General features: G+C 37.2%; 1 protein-coding gene across 1 annotated transcript in view; it reads right to left on the bottom strand.

Moving 5' to 3' along the window:
• TBC1D5 (TBC1 domain family member 5) overlaps positions 1 to 27,244 on the bottom strand; it is a gene marked incomplete at both ends in the record, with an annotated part of 190,933 nt that overhangs the window by 61,330 nt on the left and 102,359 nt on the right. The window contains 2 exons of the mRNA XM_084260539.1: positions 12,634 to 12,740; positions 19,024 to 19,166. Of these exons, the coding sequence (XP_084116665.1) occupies positions 12,634 to 12,740; positions 19,024 to 19,166 (250 nt within the window). The remainder of the gene's footprint in view (positions 1 to 12,633; positions 12,741 to 19,023; positions 19,167 to 27,244) is intronic.

Below are 27,244 nucleotides of genomic sequence, written 5' to 3'. Positions count from 1 at the left end.
TGCTGCAACTCCTTTTGTAACACTGCCGAGATATCCCTTTGGAAAATTCCATTATTCAAAAAAAAGCCTCCTGACATACATGTTAGTAGACAAGTATCTTATCTGTGAAGTATTCCCACAGAAAATTTAAATACTTGTGAAAACTACACTTCAGACAGCAAAAAATATGTTTTTATGAAGATCTTTATGTCACTGCGAAGACATTGTGTAAATGTTACTTTTTAAATATAAGCAGCAGAAAGGAAAATCTACACTGTTACAGTGTCTCTTCCTTACCAATTTGAAACCAACTCTGCGCTCTAAGAATCCAGTTTCAGCTCTCCCCTATATTACAATTCCACTTATTAGGGCAGAAAAAAAATTTCCCACATTTATTTACAGAAAAACTTAACTCTATTGTCTAAAATATTCACAGCAATCACAATTTTTCTCTACACAGTGCAATTTAGGATGATCCTATTTACATTTTTTATTCCTTAAGTGAGTAAAGATTTTCTTTTACAATTTAAGTATTTTGGCTACTATCTCAGAAAAAATCTTTCTTCTTAAAGGATAAAAATGCAGTTAAAATGACAGAGAAATCAACCCTTCAAATCAGTGGTTTGTTGAATGTCCCTAAGAACTTGTGTAATGGAATTATACATGTTAACACATTTATGTTTTTCCCCTTTTAAGGAAAGAGAGCGCAGAAATCAGAGAGAAAAGCTGCCTGTGTCAATACTAGAAATCCCTCTACCCCACACCCATGCTGTAGGAGCAGTCTGCTGGCTTTGTAAATCTCCTAATCTTAATTTCTAGCAAGAGCGAGTTTAGTTCCAACTGGTAGAAAATGCCCAATTTTCTTAAAATTTCCTTTTTTAAAAGGAAAATGTATGAAATTCAGATATAGAAGCACACATAGAAATTGATGCAATTTTGGACTTTATCTTTTCAAAATTTGTTTAACCACGGCCCAAAGGGAAGAGATGCCTTAAAATGTCTCAGGTATCTCTGAGATACTCCTGCCTCTGAGCCCTTCCTTGCCTAAAAGATTTTTTAGGGATTTAAAAAAGATGCCTAAAAGATTTTTTAGATTTGACTGCTCAAGTCCTAAACACCTTCCTCCCGTTTCTGTTCCCAGTTACCAGAGTGACCACTCCAATTCCCTTGGCTGGCAGGAGTTTGTGGGGAGTTTCTATTCAGCTTTATTCTCCTCCAGGGACACAGGGACGAGAGTTGAGCTGCTCTTTTCCTAGGCGGGGGGGCAGAGGCTGTGGTCGGAATCATACCGAACGCAGCAGAGATTCCCTAAACTCACACAAACCGCTGAAAATCAATCCCCACCAGCTAAAGGATCACGCTCCATATGCTCCAATTCCCTAGTAAAACCCTTTTCCTCCCTCCCCTCCGGAGACATATCGTGTCACATTACCCACGGAGCTGATATGATACAGCAAAGCACACTTGCGTGTGACACAAGTCACAGGCAGGCTGCTCCACAACGCGCCAGGAAACCCAGGTTACCGCTGCCATGTAACGTTTCACCATCTGAATAAACATTATTTGTAAAAGTTTACATGCAGGTGCAAGCAGAGGAATCTGCACGACACTCACTTCTTCTTTGTTGAGGTATTTCCTCCCCCTCCCTCCTTAGTATTATTAACAGGGAAAAAAAAAACCCCTCCAAATCCAATCTTGTGCAAAATCTGAAGGTTCAGAATAAGAGACAACAATGAAAAAAGATTTTCAATATGTCTGATGAAAAATGAGACTTATTTTAGCGAACATGCTATTGCCTCAATGCCAAGGGAAAAGCACTCGTCATTAGAGAAATGAATTGCTCAGCTGTTTATAAGCAAAAAGCTCTGGGGGAATTTCTCAAGGCCCAAACCACAAAGCATTGCAGGGTTACACAAACATATGTTGCAGGTGTTTTAGGGTAGACAGGTGGGAAAACCTCAGCTACGTAAAATATTCCACTTAATAGATTGTATCTGAAACTAGATAACCTAAATGCAACAGAGAAAAAAACCCAAACAAAACAGAGCAGCAGTGAATTAAACGTACATGCAGCAAGAGGCTCACCAAAATAATCATCTCACAAGTGCCAAGCGGGATTTTTTTTAAACTAGTTTTTTCAATATATTAAACAAATGCTGCCAAACATATATCTTTTTCGCTAAACTAATAATATTTTAAGCCTAAACCAAAGAACAGAATGAACTAAACATATATTAAAAAAGAGAGGAAGATAATGATGCAGTCGTGTTCTTTTATTTAAATATTTTTAAAGGAGCCAGTTTGTTCCCTCTGTAACTGACAAGTCAATTTTGGATTTTTTTTCATAATTCTTGTACTGTCTAAAACTTTTTTTTTTCTATTACAATGTTATTTCTTTGCCTTTCTTTTGTTTCTAATGTGACTGGGCAATCAGCAAAGGTTTACCTCTTTCTTAAACTATGCTGCTTTCTTCAATAAAGGTGATACAAACATGGCCAAAATTTGGTCTTGGAACAGAGCTGAAACACAGCAGCTCAGATCTGGATAAGGGATACAGTTTCTTCAGTCAGGCACTAATAACTAATACGAAGTGCATAGTAATGATTACCTCATTGCTTAGCTGCAGAGAGAATTTCACCTTTCCTCTTTTTATTCTTTTGTCCGGTGCCCAAGCAGCTCCCTGACTAAGCAACAGCTTAACACATTACCTAAATGTAACAAAATATTTTGTATACTAAACAACGCGCCCATCCCATGTTTCAGAGCACCCAATGCAAATGCCACTCCCGAACAAAACTTTGCATTCACTATCTAATTTTCCTCCTCCTGCCTTCACCATCTAATTTTCTAGATTCCTTTTTCCTCCCTAGTTAAACCTTCTGCAAAATCCACCTATGAAACAGTGAGTTAAATGTTTCCTAAGATTCAAAAAACAAAACAGCAGCGAGACATTAGAGGGCATCATGTGCTACTGCCAATTTCCAAGTGATTCGAAGCCAATAGCAAAATATCATCCAAACTAGGGGCCGACAGCCTGCATCTATCTGCATCTATCATCTATGAAAGCAGCACAACAGGAAAAGGATCCTGCACAGAAGTAATAAAGAACTTCCTATAATCACAGGAGTCAGGAGATCCGTGCACTAACAGTGGCGTTTGGAATGTTGTTTCCTTTTTTACATTTTTCAGAATGATTCTGTGAGTCTCGGTCACAGAACTCACTATTTACAATGCAGTAACAGCATGAAGAATTACCACACTTAATTATCTCTAACAAAAATTAGGGAGTGTTTTTTTCCCCCAAAAGCAACAAAACTTCCAAAAAGGAAAAGGAATTCAGCTAACTGGGTCAAGGCAGGAAGAAACCCCTGAACTCTGATAAAGCTGAAATAAATTATCTCCAGTTTTGTTACGTGACAACCCTTCATTCCCCTGGCAACTAGAAATTTCAGATACCAGGAAGATATTTTAAATACTGTGCGTTATGGTCTGTTTTTAACTTCATACACACATGCCTTCTCTCACATGGCCATTCTATGACAAGAGATGAAGAAGTGAAAAAAATGACAAGTGAGATTTAAAAATGCTTCAGTGACTTGACTGAAAGAAATTTCTAGTTGTATATTTTGGCTTCTTGTCCTAACCAATTGGAAAATATTTTTTATTTTATTTTATTTTTTTATTTATAGTTTTACAGCATATTGCATTTTAACGGGTAGATCAAATCCTACCAAATCAGCTTTTATTGATATTCCAGACAAAAAGACTCCGACCTGCCAACATTCAAGTTCATAACCTGTGTAAAATCCCCATCTTGCATCAACAGAATCACTTAAGTACCTTTTAAATCTGCCTCTTAATTTAGTCGCCTATTTTTCAGCTGAACCCTTGGTTTTTAAGAAGTAAATTAACTAAATAGTGAGGTATAAATCTGACAGTGTTCAGCCCTACCCCGTGACAGATTTATGCTCTGGCATCTTGCAGCCCTGCGCGGTTAGGAACAGGAGTTTTACAACATTGTGGAGGAAAGATCCAGGCTTTTGAAGGGAACACACAGCGAGCCTTGCTTTAAACCCTGGAATGCTCCAAATTATGAGATTTAAAATATGACATCTTTATGTACAGAAAAGCTACCACATTATGGTTTTATTGGCACTCGTTTTGGACAACCTGCATAACTCACTGACGGCTTTGTGAGTAATGCAGTTATCCAAAGCTTGCACTGAGAAAACCCTTACAACCACACTTAGAGCATTATCTCTTCTCCAGATACATGCTTGTACAACAAATCTCACATTTCAGGGAAAAACACGAACGTTCTAAGGTGCTATCCGGTTATTCCTGCTACGTGGAAAAGAAACGGATTAATTTATGTTCCCTGTGTAACATGCTACGTAAAACACTTGGAAAAGGTCCCTAGGGGAGTGAGAAAGGCTCTTTCAAAGAGACCCATGCACACACACAGCAAAAGAATATGAAATCCAAGTCTTCCTCTAAAACACAGAGAGAAGCTGACATCCTGGTGCTGGGGCACAAGAAATAATGGGGATTCCAATAATGAAGATAATGTAGAGCCATTCTGAGAACTACTGCTCCTTGAAAAGACAAAGGACAAAGAGACCTACCTCACATCTCCAAACCTAATTTTCCACAGAAAGTTATAGCAAAGGATAAAATGTTCCATTCTCACTTCTATATTGGAAAGTATATTGTGTTCTCCAATACAAATGCACTCAAATATCTCTGTATACAGCAATTAATACATTAATATTTACTATAAAATGTCAATACACCAGCACTGTATCTACATTTATTTCAGAAGAGACTGAAGTTCCATCATAATAGATTGGTTATGATTCAGTAGCTAATCTTTCATACATTATTGAAAAGTTATGAATCTATTTTTATATAACTCACAGTTTGTGTTTTGCAAGTTTTAGTCAAATAAATAAATGATGATATGGGGAACTTTTGATTAGGTAGAATCAAAGCACTTTTAAGTGTTTTAGACCCTTCCTTTTGATAAACTACCTTGCAAACTAGAAGTGATTAACTAAATTGTCAGGTTGCACACAAGAAGAACCATAATCACCTTACTCTAACACTGTTAAGTGCATTTTATTAGTGTAATTTTATAAATAACATCATTACTCTTTAGGAGAGGGTCAGTAGCTTTAGATGACTTTTTAAACAGAAGTAAACCAATCATTTGAAAGAAACAGCCCCAAGAAATTCACAAGCAATAAGTTTTATTGGTAGCTAAAGTCATTAAAAGCTTGAAGTGCTTCAGCTTCTTGCTTTACCATCAAGCACAATCAGGATTGCTTTTACTTTGCTACTAAGGATACCAACTTGCTCAAAGAGAAAGAACAGTTTAAAGTTTCAGCTTCCAAACACAACTTTCTCTTCCATCTTGCTCTCTAAAGTACTTGCCCTTTACATGGCAGAACTTATGAACTCCTGGTCAATATTAAAGGGAATGCTGAGCAGCACAGGAGAATAATTCCTTCCCTATTTCCAAATTTTCCCCAATCACCCCTCTTGTCTGAACATGATGTAGCTGCATCTCATGCGTTCTGATTAGCAGGGACAATGCCTCGATAAAAGGCACAATTATGAAATCTGCAACAAGAAGATACAAAAATGCACTTTTTTTCCCCTTGTGTTTGCAATTCGTAGCCCAGTGACTGATGAGCAAGTAGTTGCTTTGAGTATTTATTGAATAATGCATATATTGCTTGCTGTTCTTTACAACACTATCACGTGCTAGTTTTAATCTTAGCGGAAAGTAGAAACAATGCTTCCTAACTGGCATTACTCCATGTCTCTCCACCCACCAGCCACCCCACAGACTCCTCACTGTCCTCCAGGCCAGCTGCTCTTCTGCTGGGTCACACAAGACTGGCAATGAGAACAAAGTTAAGTTGTGGGGCTTTGCTCTCGCTGCACAGACTGCAGCACCTTCGCGCTGGGCTGCACACCGAAACGGGACAAGTACTTTGTTTCTGCACCATCTTACCTGTGGCACATCTTTAGGAGGTATCACTCTTCAGGAGGCTTTGCTTTATTCTGTATTATGTCCCATCATTTTCCTGTTCATTTACATGTAATGGCTGTTCAGCTTGCATTGATACAGTATTTGAGGGTTCTTAACCACGCAGTGGGCCTGTGCATACAATGCTAAACAGAGCAATACTGGGAAACTGCAACAGCCTTCTCCTTTGAGTGATGACTACTGTGTTCCATATGATACCAAGGAATGAGAAGGACTTTGAAAGATTTCACATTTGAAGTCTTGAGTAGATGACTAATCAACCACTTCTCAAAATTTTTTTCCAGAAAATATTGCTTGTGACATGAAGGAGATGACGATTATGTGGTGCATCAACTAAATGGTTAACATATCAAGGGAGATTGCAGTTCACTTTGGGAGAGACGAGAAAGCTGTTCTACTATGAACATTAGCCAGAGAGCCTTTCCATATTTTAAGATGCATAGGTGCACTGGGAACGAAGGTTTTGAAACAAATGTACAAAAATGAAGAGGATTTTTAGTTCATGGTACACTTACTATTTTTATGTGGTACTATGGCAACATGGTTATTCCAAGTAATTTATCATTAAACTCATGGCTGCCTGTCGTACCTTTTTCTATTAATGAAACACAATAACTGAACATTTAAAACGATTCTTAAAACAGGGTGTGCTCCCTGAAAAGCAAAAGTATCTGATGTTAAGAACATGACCAAGTTAATACCATGGCTTTTGCATATAGAATATAGGTAATTCTCAGTTGTACAGGCCCACATCAAAAAAAGTAGCATGTAGTTATGAAAAGCCATCAATTTCTTTACAGTGAGGTGTTTATTACTGTATTTGCAAACCGGCAAGTTAGACCACCAAAATGCTGGGGTTCACTACAAGGAACTGAACTAGGTTATAAAACCAGAAGTCAATTTGAAGATCCTCACACATTGCTGCTCATAAAAAAACTCTCTGTTGCATTAAACATCCGATATCTTAATCCTTCAGAAATTAAGGCAAATAGAAGTTCTCTCTGAATCACTGAATGCATTTATTTTTTGTTTCCCCTAATTCCTGTCCTCCCAGACGAAGAGACACGTACTTAGCTTTTCTGGAAAACCTTGTTTCCTTTATCAGCCACATCTCCTGTCCAGGCAACTCTCCTTTGAAGCGCAGGTGACCTTACTCATACTGCTCATGGCAGTTCATACTGTGTTGGGATATCTATTATTCCAGCTCATTTTGCGCTGGGATATCCATTATCCCAGCTTCTGGACACTTTCCATTCACACACCCAACCACTCTAATGGATAACTGAAAATCTCCTTTAAAATCAGACACATTCTTCATGATTAGGAAAAAAACCAAAAGAGAAGGAGAAAAAAAAGTGAATGTTTGTTCGGGGCCCCCTCCCCCTGGTTGGTACCCCTGTAACAAACTGGACCCCCCCCCCCAGCAGTACCTCTCCGTGTAGGTACAAATTAATGAGCTGCTAATGTCCAGATCCCAACTTCTCATTGGCTGCAATCTGGTCATTAAAGAGAGGTAATTAATGCCAGATTGCACACACAATGCTAACAAACAAACAAAACAACCCAAAACCTGCTTTTCTCCTGCCACAAACAGCAAAACAAACAATACTGACATAACGGCAGCTTTCAAAGGACAGTTGCAGCTCTGCAGCAGCACCTCAGTTAATGAGTGTATAGAAAAGAATTTATCTGAAGAAGAAGAAAGTGAAACTCAACAGCCTTTCAGGCACATGAAACTAGCTTGGAGAAAACTCTGAGACGGTGGCAGCTACTTAAGAAGAAAACTCAGCTGAAAATAAATGCACAAAGAGTTCAAAATTCCAGTAATGTGTTTTCCCCTTGTCACTTACTGCTCAGGTTGTGAAAAGTGTTAAAAGCTGGAATGCAGATTTCCCCGACGAATCATTATATGACTGATCGTGACCATACATTATTCCTTAAGTTTTCTGGCAGCGCCTGTAATTTCAGTCATGATGAACTAATACGACTTCTTTGAAATGTCATGTAAGCTTCATTGTGGATTTCCTTAGAATTATTATAAAACCATTTTCAATGTCAACAAATAGCTTAAAACACAATGTTCAGAAAATATCCGCAGCAGGAGCTAGACTATTATTAACATAACTAACAAACTAATTCCCATCAACCAAGTAAACGCATCCACTGCATCCTTTTTTTTTGTTTTAATTGATGGCTTATGAAAAAAGGTGTCTTCCTTCAATTAAGTTCCTAACTAGCTTGGCTCCACAAACAGTGTAACTCACCATGTTAAAACATCTGAAAGCAAAACTTATTTTACAAAACAATTTCAGAGTATATATAGTAAGCTTTCAGACAAAGGATGGCTGCCAGGTTCTTCATACGCAATGTAAAACCGTGATATTGTGTCTAGTGCTGAAGTTTTCTAATAAGTCATTGTGATAAGGTTAACAGAACAACATACAAATAAGAACACCCAAAGATGAAAATTACTTTGCTTATGTTGCTGTATTAGAATTTTATTTGCTAAAGGGTGAAAACAGATTTGCAAAATTCACAGTTAACTTAAAACAATAGTTTCAAACCTTTTATTCCTAGCCCTGGCTGCCTTCAGGAAGGAAAGAACATCTGGTTATTTAAGGAACACAATATGTTCACATTTTCTATGACTTTTGTTTCTAATTGGGTTTTTTAATTTTTTTTTTATTTGAACAACTCTAGTTAGAACTATGTTTTTTAATCACTTTATATTCTTCCACTGTCCTATCTCCGTATCTCTATTTCTTAATTTCACAGCCTTTGCTTTGAAAATTAACAGTGCTCAATGGTTTTGATAAGGAAAAAAAATGAAGAAAATAAGCCACTCCTGGGATATTAAATACACAGAGACACACCTTCAGTAAATGCTTCTGGATATACACAAAAAAACCTCCTTCCTTTATTTTCTCATTTCATATATACACACTTTTAATAGCTCATTCTTCCCTAAGAAGCTTTACTTTTATATTCAGAAGGACTAGAAGTGCATAGAAGTTACTTTCCTACAAATAATTGAGGTAATTGTCTATTTGAAGACTAGAAATGTGAAACAAATACTCTACTAAGCAGGTTAACTTTATCACCCCGTGCAAAGACAACAACACTGATCTGAGGTCTTCATTCTACATTTTCCTAGGAACCGGAGCTTAGCCAAATGCAGAAAAGGCTGAAACACAATTATTCTGCATTGATCCATACTCATGCCTGTAAAATTAGTATCTCCCTGGCCACCCTTCAGAGATAGGTGCATTAACTTGTTTTCAGCTATTATGGAGATCTATATTTCTCTTCCGTGGCACTGAAATTTATCAGGGATGTGGAATCTAAAACGTCCTCTCGCCCCGACTGCCAACTGGGGTCTGCTAAGTCAAAAGGAGAGCTGATGCACGCATTACATTAATGGCAAGCACTAATTACCTTTTGTATTAGTGTTATTGCTGAATAATGCTAAGGCTCCTGCTAAGGTTTGATTCCACAAAAGGTCAAGAAATTGTATTTTGTCCATCTGTCAGACAAAAAAAAAGCCACCTGCCTTTTAGGTCTAGCTTTCTTTTGACATTTAGGTTGCTCTCCTGGTGATGTCTGCAGTGAAAAGTGATAAAGAAAATGCGACAGGTTCACTGAGCTGTTATTTAGCTCTCCTAATAGCCTATACGACAAGTAAGCAAGGAAGCAGTATCCATTATGTCAGACTAAAGAAACACAAGAAATAATGTATGTGATTAGATATGCAAACCCAGATTCTCTCCAGAATCAGAAGTTACAGATGGAAAGCCCACATCAGGTCCACCTTCACTACTTCACCACTTGTGACAGGATTGCTCCTTAAGAACCTTCCCGTTCCATATCCATACTGCCAACCTTTCTTTGTCCAAACACCCCACAACTCCTCCTCAGTGAGATTATTTGGCATTTACCTAGCTGCAAAAATAATCCCAAAGACAAAATATATTAACAGACCTTCAAGAAAGAGATTCCTGTTTGTCCCTCCCTGCCCACAACTTCTAAACTGTGTTTCTCATCCAGCTGAGATTTAGAGCTCCAAGGGGCAAAGAGTAAGCCTCCCTCAGATATTTGGAACGACACTAAACAAACAGTCTTGCTATGTTCAACAAATAATGAAATAAGCCACTGGACCATGCAACAGGTCTCCCATGGAAGAGTTCCCCGACTTCACGCAAGCAAAATCTTGGAAGAAATGCCACACAGAACTCAGCCCTGGATCAGGAGATCTAAATTGTACTGAGTCAAATGTAATTTCCCATTAGAAACTAGAAGTTGGTGACAGAGAAATGCACAGGAAAACATCAAAGGAGGAAGAAAAATCATTAAGCACTGAATTTGCTAATCATCACTTACAAGTTACACTACTGACTATAATCTCTTTGTCTTTTCTCCCAATCTCCTTTTATCTGCTCAGGGAATAAAGGCAAACTGAATTATCTTTATGCAGATAGCAAAACAAAAAAAGAAGCTATCACAATTCTCCCACTTATACTGGTGTATAAACTATGTACTGACTTTAGACTCCTATAGCACCCATGATATTTTGTTGAGGCTTCCCTTTCATTCTGTGTAATGAAAAATTTTGACAGATTTGGAAATTTTTATGTGTAGGTCTTATAGAATAACAAGTCTTCCATTTCAGAAATATTTTGGATTAAAGCAACATATGCTTAAAAAAGACATACAAGTGAAGCTTGAAATCCTAACGAGGGGAAGTTAAAAAATAAGTTAAAAAAAGTCATAGCATTGAAAGCATATTCTTCTCAGACCAGAAGCTATTTTTTTCTTTCAAACTGATCCTTTAAAACCGTTCAACTTCCTTACTGTAAGAAGTCCACATCTGTCTATGCAGTCTCAACCCAAAGAGCCAACCTAAACTGAGAGGTTTCTGGAAGTCACGCAGGGCTCTTCATTCTCTGGAAATCCCAGTTTTTTAACCTTAAGAGTATTTCCCAAGCAGGTAAGTACAGCTTGGAAATGAGGAACAATTGTAATTAATCATATCTGAATTGACAAATCACTCTTTGCATCAAAGAGCTTTAAGTACTCAGTCATGAGAGCAAAGGTGTAAAATACCTGAAAGACCAGGCAGGACCTATAGCCAATATCTCCCTGAAAGGTGTGCATGGCACACCCAAGAATGTTAATTAATAGGATACTGAGCTTTTATGAGCCTGACTATCTCTGTTGGAGACAAGCACATAAGAAGCAGAACAGGGATGATGCTTCTTTCATGGGTAGTTGGTGGGTTATTTTTGTCCACTTCAGCGGGTAAAATATCTTGCATACTGCCTAGGATGCTTTGGAGGACAGCCGGATAATCAGTAATTGTTCTATCTTTTAACATGTACCCTCAATAAATGACAGATTACATTTTGGATTTAGTTTGCTATCTTAGTACAATTTTCCTCACTTTGTATCTTCCCTTACAGAAAATAGTCCTACCTTGTTTTGCTAAGAGGGTACATAAATAAACGCTGGGCAGTCTGATTGCACAGACTCCTGCTGAAATCCTAAGAAATATTTGTTAAACTTTCTTAACACTCTGAAAAGAATATATCCTTCTTGTCATGAAAGAAATCTTAGTGCCGGAGAGGAATGAAGAAAGCAATTGTAAGGATGCAGATTTCTGCAAAAAACTGATATAGAGACGATGAGACAATTTTTTTCTTAATCTATAGAAGTGTAAACACTGGTACTGAATGAAATTCTGCAGAAGGCACTCAGAGCGCAAAACTGATGAATTTTTCACTTTCAAAGGTGACGTGCATCAGCAAGATGAGGGAAATCAGACTTTGCACTGGCAGCCTACTAATGGGACATGCACAAAGACAGTTCAAAACCGGCAGCACAAATTCTGCTATCTGCCAAAGATGTGAATACTCTGAAGATTACTGCAAACAGACACTTTATCCACTATACTGTGGGCATTTGCTGTACGTTATAGCCACACATAATACACACACCATTCTAAAACACCAAGAGGTTGGGTTTTTTTTGGTTTTTGTATCGATGATCAGAAACTATATTCTAGGAATATATGTAACGTTAAAGAAATGAATTGATTTTTTTTTCATGTTAATCTTTTCAGCCTTGTTTTTAATTGAAAACCATCACTCAGCTACTACATATTGGGCTGGGGTAGTGCTTTAAGGATTAACTGAAATCTGCAGAAACCTCATGAAATAGGTTTTACAATGAAATTGCATGACAGTTTCTACACAGTTTATTAGATTATATAAAATATTAGTGTTCCACTCAAAAGTATACTCTGTTATGAAAGATGCGTGTGCAATGTAAGCACCAAGCAAATGTATTCTACAGAGCAAAAACATCTGCATTAACAGAACTCCTGGATAACTTTAGCAAAGTAGCAGGATAGTTTCATTTAAGGAGTAAGAAACCTTGTAATCTGCTCTTGGTTACCAACTCCTTCCTTCAACTTTTTTGCCAGGCAAGAAGAAACTTGAAACTCTAGTTTAGTCCCCAAAATGTAGGTTGTCATTAACTTCATGGTATTTACATAATTTTATTACAGAGATTTATTGCTTCTATTTACAAAAAGACCATCTTACCTTTGGATCTCGGAGAAAAAGTGCGCGTAGGATAAGGGAGTGAACATCTCCAATAGGTGGATAATGCATCAGAAGTCCCAAACAGGTCTGATAATTACTTGAAATCACTACATGAACAAAAAAAAAGAAAGAAAAAAAGATTGTGAAATATTACTTTTTTTGATAGTCCAAAAGAGTACATTTTTTTCCTCCTTGGAACAGCACCTCCTTTCCCTCATTAAGTCTCCTAGAACTCAAGCAGTGCTCAAAGATATTGTATAATCAAGCTTCATGGCTACTCTTGGTCCAGTATTGTTAATGACAACTCAACCTATCACTAACTTTATGTGTTAGCTCCAGATGTCTATATGTAGATCTCTGTAGCCTAAAACCTGCTGGAGCCAGTGGTGGTCAAGGCAATACAGTCATCAGAGCTTGGAGAACTAGTCCCACACTGCACTCATCTCCAGACACTGAAATTTAAGTATGATAATTTGTAAGTGAAATTTTACATTCAGCCCTGCTTTTCTGATAACTTTCCCCCACTCTGACAATTCTTTGCCAAAATATCTTTTGTTCTTCTTATGTGCATATACACATATGTGCCCACACATTTAAATATATACATATATGAAATGATGTCAGGAACTCCTTGTTTCCTCGTAAACCAGAAACTATTCATGAAAATTTCAGGAAAAAGGAAAAAGGGTAGATTTCAATTTCATAAATACTTAAAAATATAATATAACTTTAACTTCATTAGAATTATTTACTTATTCAGGAAATATTCAGCATGTAATTGCACCTGACTATCTGAATCTGCGTATACTCGATGGCTCTTTGCTTGTCGTTGTCATCTCTTCTTCCCCCCCCACCCCCCCCAAATCAATCTAATTATGAGCGCAATTATTAAAGACATCTTTTCAGGCAGGTCTATGTAAACTACTTCATTTCTTTTGCACCATCTAAATCCAGGCAATCCATCTGCCACAGCTGTCAAAGCAACGCCTGTTAATGATGCTTGCACTCTGCAACATAAAGACAGCCTCCAACAACAGTAATTGTAAATAAATTTTTAACAAACTTTACTATTCTGAGAACTTTAGCTGTGGCAACAAATACTTTCAATTAATCAGGCCTCTACACTAGAAAGGATCATTGCAAACACAAAATTATTTTGAATCAATAAAAGGCAAAATAAATGACTGTTTTGTGGAAAGAAAGACTTAAATGTTTCACTTCTTTTCTTTCATGTGAATAAGCCTCATATCCTCCTGTACCTTTCCTCCCTCAACAAGAGGATTATGGGGGAAAGATGCAGGACTGGGCAAAATGAATAATTATAATCTGTGTAGGGAACCACTTTATCATCTTCATTTCCGTTGCTGATCCGACAGCTTGTAATTTCATACATCTGCTTTCATTTGTAAAGCACTCACTTATCCTACTCATTCTTTATCTGTTCTGCCTGTTCTTTTTCCTACCCTTTGTTTTTCTTGTTCACATTCAGGTACCTGTTTTTTCTTCTTGAAGTCACAAAGCTGGCATAATGAACACAATACAATGGTCTCCGTCAGAATTCTTTCAGAGCAGGATAATGCGAGCACTACATAGTACATACCAAACCAAACACACGTAAATCAAATTTAAGATACTGTACTGCAGTTATGATCATGATGCCTTTTTACCAAAGCAAATAAAAATACTGAAAATGGATAGTACAGTCTAAATACTTTTATAAACGATAGGTAGTAAGGCCAATGCATTTCTCTTTTGAACATATCGGTATGTGGTCTATTCTCTAATGTAAAATGGATTAAAATGACTTTTTTTTAACTTTTTTTTTTTTAAATATATAGTAGCGAAGCAATTCAATAATGGAAAAAAAAGCAAACCCAAAACTGTTGGGCAGTGACCCATGTCCCTTCTTATCCTTGAAAGTTAAACTTTAAAATGAAACCTTATCATCCAAAGAAAGTTAAAAACTCTAACAATTTAATGGGTAAGACCTGCTGACTTTTTCATTTATTTTATCTTCAGCGTTTTCTCCTCAGATCCAGCTCTGCCTTTGTCATGTAGAGAACAGCAATGCCAATGCTTTACTTGCTGAGGAATCTTGGGTTAAAGACATTACTTTGCTGAAACACTGTTTGGTACTCTTCTTTGTTTCAAATGAAATTGTTCTTGGACATGAGCTGGAAATGTGTGCTTGCAGCCCAGAAAGTTAACCATATCCTGGGCTGCATCAAAAGAAGCATAACCAACAGGTCAAAGGAGGTGTTTCTACCCTTCCACTCTGCTCTGATGAGAACCCACCTGGAGTACTGTGTACAGCTTTGGGGTTTCCAACACAAGATAGACGTGGCTCTCTTGGGGCAGGTTTAGAGGAGGGTCACAAAAATGGTAAGAGTAGCCTCCAAAAAATTAACACCTCTCCTGTAGGGAAAGGCTGAGAGAGTTGTGGTTGTTCAGCCTGGAGAAATGAAGGCACTGGGGATACCTAATTGTGGCCTTTCAGTATATAAAAGGAGAAGCAAGGAAGCTGGTGAGGGACTGTTAACAAGGTCATGTAGTGATAGGACAAGGGGTAATGGCCTTAAGCTGAAGAAGGGCAGATTTAAATCAGGTATGAGGAAGAAATGCTTCCTTATGAGGGTGGTAAGGCACTGACACTGGTTACCCAAAGAAGCTGTGGCTGCCCCCTCCCTGGCAGTGTTCAAGCCAGGTTAGATGGGGCTTTGGGCAACCTGGTCTAGTGGAGGGTGTCCCTGCTCATGGCAGGGGGATTGGAACTGGATGATCTTTAAGGTCCCTTCCAGCACAAACCATTCTGTGATTCTTGTCTCTTCAGGACAAAATATTACCCAACAGAGTGGTAGTTTTCTTAAAAAAAAAAAAGAAAAAGAAAATAGCAGTAAACCAAAACAAAATCCCCCTTTTTTGAATATCCACATTAGAGTTAAAAAGGATTTCTAAGAATGAACTGTAGCATAGTTTCTGGAAAGAGAATCTGTGCAATACAAATTTCGCCAGTCTCAGTAGTAGCTGGATGATGCTGAAGCTCAGTGGCGAAATACCTTACACTGTAGGCAGCTGCCTTGTAAAAAACTTGGTGCTGGTGTGCCCATGTTTTTCCTTCACTAACTGGCTTGGTTAGAGTCAAAACTGGATCCAGCTTTTATTGTGAATAAGTTCTCACTCCTCCAAAAAAAAGAACAATATTGGTATTTCTAAGGAAAGAAGTAGAAAAACTCCTCCACATAAAGAAAGCAATCTCACTGCCATTTGATTAATATTTGCTATGCAGTGCCCAAAGGAATATTAAATTGCTTTTTCCCTTCTGATTTAGATGAGGCTGACTTTTCTCTGTTGTTCCAATAAACATTCCTGGACACACGCAGCAATAATAGCAGTGGAAAACATGTAAACTAACTGTATCTGCCCTCAACCAAGTCCTAACTTTCTGCCACATGTTATTTCTTGAAGAGTTTAATGGTTGGTGCCACCAATCCTGTATCCAGAAGACTTCCCAACCCAGGAAGGGTAGGACTACTTCCCTCTGCTGCTTTACACATGTCTGTGTTCTCTTTAGTAGGTCCCAAACTGAACTGAACATAGATAATATAAATGTCTTGCACAATAATAAAAGAACCCAAATCAGCTCCTCTAAAAAGAGACTAAGGCTCCTTTATTTCCCTCAAAATATTCAGAGTGCTTTTAGGTAATAAAAGTATATCTTAACAATGGCCACAGCTAGTCTTCAAGTTGGAACATGATAAAAACAGAATTATTCTAACACTGATAACATTGATCAGTCAAAATTGGCTCCTGGTGTAAAAATTACGTCACTTTATTATGCAAAATGCAGAAAGGTCTTCCAGATTTGTTCATTTTAGTCTTTCTTTGAAGAAGCATATAAAATACATATATTCTTGCACCACACCCTCTGCTCCATTATGATTTCATCAACAACTGCCTATACATACATATTGGGGAAAAAAAAAAGTAATGTATTCATGTTTCCAATTTGACAGACTTTAAAAAAAATGTTTTGCATGCATTTTTTAAAAAAAATCCAGAAAATAATTTATTAAAACTCACAGGTACTTTGGTAAAAACCCCTACAATTGGCCTGTAAGGTTTATCTCTCTGTGGATGAAGCTCTGCTTGGATACAGATGTAAAACTGAACGGAGCAGTTTACAGAAAGGCTGTGTACATACATGAGTATGTACCTGTAATCTCTAAAATGTATAAACGAGATTCTAATCATCTAAATGCTCCCTCCTCCTTGAATAACACATTGTTTGAGTAACAAAAAGATGATTTCAAAACTAAAATAGAAATTTGAAAAGTACAGTTGAAATATTTTCTTAAAATCATGTCCTTGAGAACATTATAGTAAAACACAGAAAAAAAATCCATCAATTCCCAAACCAGCACCTTCTCCCTCACACCCAAATGTGTCAGTATAAAAGAATCTACATAATTTTTAAACCTTCAAATGCTCTCATTAATGTATTATTATCATTGCATATGCTTGAGAGTTTTGTAACATAATATCTTTGGAGCTCTATTACTATTCCTATTGTTTTAAAGTTTTATAACTGAAAATTTCCTGATGGTTTATTTATGGATGATTAACAGCATTGAGTATTAGGAGATAACATTTCCTTTCACCAAATAAAAAGCAGCTTTTAGAAACTTATTTTATTTGAAAATGTTTAAAAAATATTTCAACACAATTTTGAACCACATTTCAGAGCGACTCTATGCTATTTATGATGAGATATTTTGTTTCACCATTCTAATATGCTTAAAGTAACTAATTAGGTCCAACTATAGAGCAAAACATTACTTATTACAGAAACAGTGTATGTTTGAAGTATTAGCCATCCTGATGAGATGACTTTGCGTCTCATTTGGGCAAATGTACTCCACTTTAAAGCTATTTACTACTTTATTTACTAAGCCTGGGGATTTCAGAGAAAAGAGAGAGACTGATTTCAAACAGATGCCTAGAATGCATTTCTAGCTCACATTTTTAGTTACCTTGTACCGATACTTATAGATGAGCACTACAAAGCAAAAGAAAACAAATCCAGAATGACTTTCCCTTTCTCAGAGACAGAGAGCACTTACAAATATAGTTCTCAAGTATTTTTTAAAGGGAAACTTTAAAACAAAATAAAACACCAATGCCAAGAAACATTTTACATGCATCTGCACTACTTATCTATCCCCAAAATTTAAAGATTATTTCAGTTTAAAGCACATAAACATGACAGATTTAGATTGCAGAACATAATGACCTGGAATCAGATCATCCTGAAACAGCAGCATTAATTTTGAAACCTCCAAACTGAATTAAATGTCCACTTCTTTGAGAGGACTGTAAGGTAGCTCTATATGCTGCATGTTTATTAAACAGTAATTAAAAAAACCACAGGAAGGCAGGCAGTGGAGTGACAGTATGTATGAAGGACATGCATGTTATATTTTCAAGATCGGGCCACCCTAAAATAAAAAAACCTCCACGTGCCCTATAATACAACACTGTGTCAAATACATGACTGTGTTATCAACTAAAGCTTACAGATTGCATATAATTAACTCTGAAATGCATGTTACAGAATTCATATATTTAATGACAGACATGCATTTTACTGCAAAATGCATACGTTTTTGCAGCGAAGTTGCATATAGAAATTTTTGCAAAAATGTGATGAGACAGAAATAAATGGCTCTTAGTTAATCATTACATACCTTCCTCCTCCCATTCACAATTATATAAGCTAAAAAAATTTTGTGATTTCTTGTTTATCCCAACTTAAGGCATTTATTAGTCATCATTAAACCATAAGAATTCACCTTTGCCCGTACTTCAGGCATACTAAAATAAAATAAAATGAAATGTTTGCTTTTTTTAAAAGATGCCACTCTTGCACAGAATAAAGCTATTTTGTAATTGTTACTCATCTCTGCATTTACATTTCCTTCAAGATATATCTTCAAAAATTATGACTCATTGTCTTGTGCGTTTTCACATTTCTGAGAGCAGAACAGCTTAAAAATGTTCCCAGTGTCGAAGGGAGGTTTTACTCAATTCACCGGCTTGGTCAGAAGGTGGAGCTCTATACATACCTGTACCACCGCACATAAAATCTGCAACTACATAGAAATCCACAGAAGTACTCAGAAAACAAACCTGCATTTGACTCCAAGATACAATTTGTTTCATAAATACAGCAGACCGCATCCGGTAACAAATGGCTCCTCTCCTAGCATTCAAAACGATTTTCAGTATGTTAGAGAAGTCACAAGGAAATTTAGCACTTCTGAAAGTCCTCTTGCTTTGAAAACCAGGTTTGTGTTCTCTTTAAAAAAAGGTTGTAAGATACTTGATACTTACAGGCATCTCTAATATATAACAACATGGCTACAAAAATGTAGTCAACTAAATTCAGGGTGATACTGTCAGCAAACAGAGCATCCCAGACAACCAGGAGGTCCTGAAGTGGGAATTCACGTCCAAACAGGAGCCTTACCCACCGCCTGAAAAACAACAAAAAAGAAAAGGTGTGATTCACATCTCTCTGCTTTGCCAAGTACGTTAAAGTCAGGATACGTATCTAAGGATCAACTATGATCCAAAACGTTTTACCAGAAAATTCTGCAAAGCGTGAAGATCTGTGATAATCAACCAATTCTACTGGTGGAATGTTAACTGCATGTACATTAAAAGAAGTGACACAATACAGACTCTAGAAGCTTAACTGACTAATATTACGTGGGTGAACACATCAATCCTATATACAGTATCTTTGAGCATTTGAATGTGATAGTGATCTAAGAGGGAAGGGCGAAAATGTTATGCAAGAATAGCCCAGAACAGCAAGAAGAGGAGAGTAAAGTCAGTGTTTTTCTATGAGCCCTGAAAAGCCCAGTCAAACGAAAGCCAGTTCAGAGGCAGATGCCAATCAGAAGTTAAAATGGATCAGGCCACACTTTATATTTAAAGAGGCTTTCTCCCTGTCACTGACGACAGTGTTTGCAGGTCCATGTAAAATATGCTATGGATGCTATTTTGATTAAATCCAATTTAAATCTTTACCAGATTTAGTGATATTCTGCACATGAACTATGTCTTAATTCCTGTTCATATCTGTTCTGTTTTCATACCTAGCAAAATGTGAAAATCTATCTTGTGAAGTATCTAGCAGCATTTGCTTGAGAAGAAAACTATTTCTCAAGATTTCTTACTTCCAGTTCTGGCTCATACAGACTCCCTGACCTCAAGGCACTTCCCTTTCCTATTCCAGAACAGACCTGCTAGCTTTGTACCTTTTTAGGTGGCAAGGATTATCGAAGGTTACATTTGAAAGAGCTAAAGAATAGTTAGTAACATTAATCCTGAAATAGTTATTACGAAATGGACTTAAAAATAATGAATTACATTTTTAGCTGGGATATGCAAATCACTACGCATGTGGAATCTGTTTATTCAGTGGCAAGAAAAGATTGATTGCAAATTTCGGCTAAGCAAATTAAGTCATTCTTTAAAACTCACAAAAATTTCTAAAAAGGCAACTAGAAATTTCACCAAGATTAGTTTCACTTGCAAGAATTCACGTTTAACCACTTTTGTCCCAACTTGCTGGTTTAAGGCATCTGGGTTTTTTTGCTTCCTGATTCCAGAAACAAAAGTTCATTTAAAGACAAATGAATTCCAACACATCAGCCGAGCACAAGCTTTTAAGACAGCAACAATCTGTAGGAAAAGACTCTCTTACAAAATAAATTCAAAGGGACTGTTCAGTGAATCAAGGTTTGGGCTCACTCTTACTGCCCCCCCCACATGCGTGAGCCACAAAAACTACGTGTTACAGATTTTCAGAGATCACTACACAGAATTTTGTCCCTTGCAAGACATGATTTCAAAAGCCAGCATCATCTCATCCTTAGTATCAAACATTTACCCTCAAGGGTCTGACAACTTTTTATGTTAGCGCAGTCATTGTAAAAGCCAGAATAGTAGCTACGACACACTCTGTGTATTTGCCCCTCTGATCAAACCCCTTTCTTATGAGACCTTAGTTTCAGGCCTCAGAAAGAGAAGTCAGAAGAACTGTTAACACAAAAGTGAGGCTTACCTAGTGCATTTAATACCACGTCTGTTCTATAGAAGGGATTTTACCATATAGTGGGACATTACCCTACAGTGCTTAGCCTACAGGAGGCTATTCTCCTATGGTGACACAAACATTACCCAAACTCTGCGTGAAGCCTATTACTTGCACTAACAATCCCTCCCACCTGTAAAACCGCAACTTCCAAGTTACACAAACTGTTAGGCGAGAAATTCCAGCTAAGCTTGAAGCATTTTAGCCGACTTTGCTTGCAACTACCCAAATCTCATTCAGAAGCTTTGCTAAAAGTGTAATACACTTCAAGAGAAAAAATACACCATGGTGTAATGGGATTTGTTATTAGTCTTTTATTAGAAATCTCTTTTGCTTCTTTACTACTTCATTATGCAGCGTTAATCGTTTGTAGATGCAGGTTTATTCTGCTCAAGCAGAAGTCATTCCTTTTTTTCTCCTGCTTTTATATTTTCTCCAGGGAAAATTAAATCTCCGTCCCCAGAGGTATCCTGTTTCACAGATGTAGACTGCTGAAGAACAACTGGACTTCCTTTTGCAACCATAATATTACTGTTAATTATTTGAACCTTTCTGTCTGAAAGGGAGTAAGCAATTCATACTGTTGTAAATGCATATATACTAACTGCTCTCTTATTTTCTTCACCAGCATTTAGCTCATAGCATCTATAAACCAAGGACCCGATTGCCTATGAACCACGCTGCCATATGGCAGGACTTCACTCAGCTTTTATGCTCATAAAAAGGGATCTTAATTCCTTAAAGTAAGTGTCCGCACTGAAAGGCCATCTTTCAAACTAGCACGTTCTTACTGCTTTTACAAATATTTGCAGAGAATTTAAAGACACACTTAATAATTGCATTGGACATGATAAACCTTTTTTTTTTTTTTGAGACGGCTGTCTGTGGTTTAATTATTGTTCTGTCCTGTTAATCTTGCCTTACATCTGTCACACCTGCAGACTGCAAGGCTCACAATAGTATACCTTTTATCACATGCGGTAATACAGTAATTCATATTTTACCAGGCATACTTAGCAATTAAAATCTACAAAAAAATACAGATTCTTTAAAGCCATAATACACCAAGGTACTACAACCTACATTGTAGAATATGTAACTGTATCTTCCATTTATAATTCCTATATAATTAAACCAATATTCTCAAGAGATCAGTAATTACTAGCAATAGCTAATGATTCATTAATGACCTTACAATATAGAGAAAGCAGGAGAAAAGTGCTCTAGTAAAGCCATTAAATAAGGCAATGATCCAGCCTTACCAGTTTTAACTAAAACCACAACCATTTTGACTGAGATTTACAGGACAATTCTTCAAGCATCAATAAAATTAAATTATATGTTATATATATTTAGCTGGTTATCTGTTGTCTTGTAAGGCAAAGAATTTTTTTTTAAATAGTTAAATAAACCTAAGAAATGGTTAAAGATGAGGAGATACAAAGAGTTTTGAAATGTTTATGATGACAAAAGACCACAATGAAATCAGGAAGAGTAAGAAAAAACATAACATCAGGAAAGGGAAAGCATGACTTTGAAGTTACCCACAACTTGTCCACAAGTTGCCTAAAAATTATACTGTAGGAGTCTTTTGCTAAACTCAATCTTCAGTATGATTTCCACTCCAAGCATCTGCTCAAGGCATGATTTTTTTATTCATTGATACTATTCATTACAACTGGGTTAAAAAAAAAAAAAAAGAATTCTGCACATGCTTAACTTATTTTTCCCCTGAGCTTTTAATTAAGAAGGTCTAGAATCAAAACAACAAGGTCTCCAGTATTTCCTTTTTGCTGTGTATATTAAAAAGAAATGCCGAAATCTGATGATTCCTTAGTTGACCTGAACGCAGCAGAGTGCAGATTTCCACAGAGTATGTTCTGTTCCTTCCTAACTTTCCCCACCAACCGAATGGTGCATCTGCCATACTGTTGCTCACCCCAGCTGCACCCTCCTTCCTGCATGGGAAATGGCAAAGGTGCGTATCATCCATCTGTAATGGCTGGTGCCACTCAGCGGATGTCACGGTGGAGGATGCTGTTCATCTAGTTTCCAATGTCTGTGAGATTCACTAGTGGGAGTCTTCCAGAGCAACAGAGGGTCAGTAGGATTTTGCGGGATGTCATTTCATTCTCAGTGCAAGTCTTGCTGCCTTTTTTTTTGTTGTTTTTAAATAAGAAAATCATTTAAACGGACTGTAAGTATTGAAAAGAACACCATCTTATCAAGCCTAAGCACTTGGAAGCTGAGAAATGCCAACATTAACATCAGTTGTTTACTGACTGAGAAGATGATATGTACGCTCTGTCTCTTTAAACTCTGTCATGAATTATGTTCAAGCAAACATTTGTAGCCAGTGCAATTTACTATGTAAAGTCATGGTCAATAATTTAGGAGAAAGGGTAGGCAGACTTGCGCTGTGATTTGCTTGTTCAAAAATAAGATATGGAAAAAGGATGAGGACCAACATTTGTGTAACACTTTCAAAAGAGCGTAAGGCTTTATGGAAGATAAAGAATTAAATATTTCAGTGCCAGGTGGTACGCACTACTCTGGACTGACTTGACACCCGCGCTGTGATTTCAGACGTCTGGTGTTTCTAACCTACGGACACCGTGTGGGCTGCAGTTGAAGAAGGCTGTGTATCTACCTCCCTGGCTGACCATCTGCAGGGGTACCCAGCAGCAGGCAGGGCTAACACAGGGGCTACTGCTCCTGGAGCTGTGCTCATCAACACATGCATGGATGAGAAGGAAGAGCAAAGGCAACTGCAAATATACAGCAAAAGCATCCTCAATACAAGATATTTGATACCAGAAACCCTCCTGGATTTGGCAGTTGCCAGACACAGTCAGAGAGGATGAAATTTATAGGGGTGTAAGACACTTTACTTTCCTTTAATGACATGAAGAAGACCAATCAAAACAAGCTTTAGCAACATTTCAGCTTAGACTTGTTACACAGTCCATTTCTCCAGTGTTCTGTCTCTCTTCCTAATAAATCTTGTTTTTATTAAGACTCTCGTGGCTTTATACAGCTCAGGGATTTTGTACAGAATGTCCTAAGGAGATTAATACAACCTTCAAATGATACAAGACAGTGAAGGAAACATGCCCTAAGTATAATCACAACTTATTCTTTCAGCTATTCTTCAGCATGGGTCTTGTGGAGGACAGTATCGCTCGTGCTGCACAAGAAACTCTTAATGATCACAGAGGAGAAAAAGCCAAGTGCAACAATTAACAAAACGACATTTCTAAAATAAACAGAACCTTATTAAAATCCAGTATTTTTTCAGAGCAGAAAGAAGCATGTGAAATCCCAATAAAGTAAAAAAAGCTGGTATAAGAAGTTATGTGGGAAGCTCACCAGACTTTCAGGGATTTACAGAAACTTCTGATGTGTTTGATCTAAACACTGAGAATTTTACACACAGCATACTCTCGCATGCACATCACCCATAAAGGATGTACAGTGAGATATTGTTACAGCATATGTTGCATTTTTTGCCTTAATCTACTTAACTTGTGAAGGGAATGAAAACAGACATCTTGCTGCAAGATGTGTTTACTTCAACCATAAATTCAAATGTTAATTCTGGATTTATTAGATAAAATCATGTGGCCTTTGTCATTTGAGAAGGCAGACGAGATGATCAGATTTTCCTTAGTCTTCAAAATACTTAAATATTACAGATTTCTACCATACTATCTACAGCAGTGTTTGTCAATCGTACAAAACTGCGTGTGGTAAGGAGGGAAAAAGTGTGTGCCAGCATCTAACAAATCATTTGGCCTCTCCTTAGAATTAAAGGTAACAGAAATTATCTAATAAAAATTCCTTTTACATGTACATATACACCTGCATTATCTGTTTTAAGTTATTTCAGGCTTGTGTGTGGACTACTATTCTGCCAGAGAACAACATACAGTTCTTGGTGTAACCATGATATAGGTGGGATTCCTTAGTTCTGCGCTCTCATGTGGGGTACACTGATTTCCTCTGGTTTCTCCTGCACTAGCTGGAAGATTTGGTGAACCATCACACCAAATACCCAACGCATGGCTGCTACTGTTGGACGGATACAATGGAGGGTTTTTGGGCTTCCACTCATTTTTAAAGTTTTGCATAGTTATATCAAAAGACCCTCAACTTTAAAAGCTATGTTAAGATCCACAGGCATCTTAACATCTTCTGTTCTTTGGCATAAAGAGTGTGGGCCTTAAAGAATACTTATACTCAAAGACAAAAATTATGGTGTTTGAAATCAATACAAATAAAAATGAAAGTACACATTTACATTATGGATTATGTGGGTTTCAAACCGCAGGGTTTTCTGACAGAAAATAAATATTTAAAATTAAATAATAATGATAATGAACACTTGCTTATTAATATAAATCTACTCAAATTTAGACCGCCAGACAAGCATCCAGTACATGGTATACTTTTTTGCCTTCTTTCCACTGGGGAAAATGGCTTAATTTGTCCCACTGAAAATTCCTGCTCTTCTATGTATTTTTATATTGATTTTTATTTTAAAATAATTAAATTTGATTTAATTTTAAAAAATATTTTTTGTGACATGAGCATCTAATTGTTATTTGGATTATTTCTCTTGCCATTTGGTTTCTGTATGATTACTGGCAAAGCCAGCTGAGTTTTGTATTTAAGAAAGATTCTTTCCATTTTTTGGAAGACTCTATGCATTTCCTTATTAAAGAAGGTTTTTCTTTCTACAAAAATCAGTTCCTAATAATTATTTGAATTCACATGTCTTCACAAAAGCACTTATCACTGTCTTAAGCCAGACCAATTGTAATGCACTCACTTGCAGTAATGAACTTAATGAAACATGTTCCATTGCCTCTTCCTATCAGTAATGTTTAATATTTTTAGGAATATTCTACAATAAAATTATTGAATCTGTCAGTCTGCTTTGGGTAGGTTTCTGTTCTAGCTCTTAACTAACTTTAGGAACTGGTTTTGGCATCCATGCTGCCCTTGGCTTCAGACTTTCCTTAGCTGCCACTGTCACTTAGTCCTGCTTGCCACCTACAGCCAAGTTCTTGGGTGGTACCACTAACTACTGCTGTGTGCCTTGGGCATGTTTGTCGGAAGTAGCATAGCCTCTGCTAGAGGGAAGATAATTTTCCTTCATGTTCTTGCTATGGGCTTGATCCCTGATGTAGTTCTGTTCTGTTGTACTGTTTTAAGTTTTGATGTTCTTCTGAATTTGTTTTGGAAGTTCTTTTATACAATCTTTGTATGATCATGGCAACTGGGGAGAATTTCCAAAGATGGAGGAAAGCAAATGTCATTTCTATTTTCAAGAAGGTTAAGAAGGAGGACCCAGAGAACCAACAGGACTGTCAGCCCTCACCTAGACCCCGGGACGATGATGGAGTAGCTAATTCTGAAAATAATTTCCAGGCACATGAAGGACAAGAAAATCATCAGCATGGCTTCACCAAGGAAAGACAGATGATACACGAATTCATACCCACAAAAAGACACGTAAAATATACACGAAAGATAACCACAAGCAGTGCTTCCCTTCCACTCTCCAAAAAAAGGTACAATAACTGCATAAACAAAAATAAACCCCATACAGTGAGTAGTAGACCACTGGAGAAATTTGCCTCAAGATATGCTGGTTTTCCACACCGAAATCTTTAAACGCTGATCAGATGTTATTGCAAAATTCTGGATAGGCATCATGTTAAGATTGCATCTGACTCAGAGATTATTTGATAAAGTTCTATAAAGGCAGGAATTCAGACTAATTAAACTAATAAACCTGTATAATCTTCACTTAGTTCTCTGATTTTGCAATTTATCTGATTGATCTTCTCAATGCAAAACTCTAGTAATATGAGTGCCTGAAACAAACTCCTCAGCTATCTGTAATTGGCTCACCTTTGCTTTACCTAATGGGTGAACCTCCTTTTGACCTTTTCTTGAGAGAATTCTAGTTTCTCTGCATATTCAAATACTTTTTATAATAGTAGTTTTATCTGCAGGCTTTGCCAGTGGTTCCCCCATTGAATTTGTGACAGTCCACCTCTGGAAAAGTGTGGATCTAAATTTGTTTTTGAAAGTAATCGTGGACTAACATTGTAAGACAAAATGACTGTTTTCATTATCTGTTTGGATCTTCACCAGTTTCAGCTTGGCATATTGGCTTGGGTAGATCACAAGGGATTTTCCCTCTCCACTTCATCCCTCAAACATTCCTCAAACATTTTCAGAGGCTACTTTGGTTTTCAGATACTACAAGAATGTAAGATTGTGTTATAGGAAAAGGTGGAAAACCAAACCCTCTCTCACAGAATCATAGAATGGCATGGGTTGGAAGGGACCCCAAGGATCATACAGTTCCAACCCCCCTGACACAGGCAGGGACACCAACCTCCAGGCCTGGATCTACACAAGGCTGCCCAGGGCCCC

This window comes from Gallinula chloropus (genome assembly GCF_964237585.1).
Source record: "Gallinula chloropus genome assembly, chromosome: 2".
Taxonomy (NCBI): domain Eukaryota; kingdom Metazoa; phylum Chordata; class Aves; order Gruiformes; family Rallidae; genus Gallinula; species Gallinula chloropus.
Note: the sequence above shows the minus strand (reverse complement) of the source record. Positions and strands in the feature narration are given on the sequence as shown.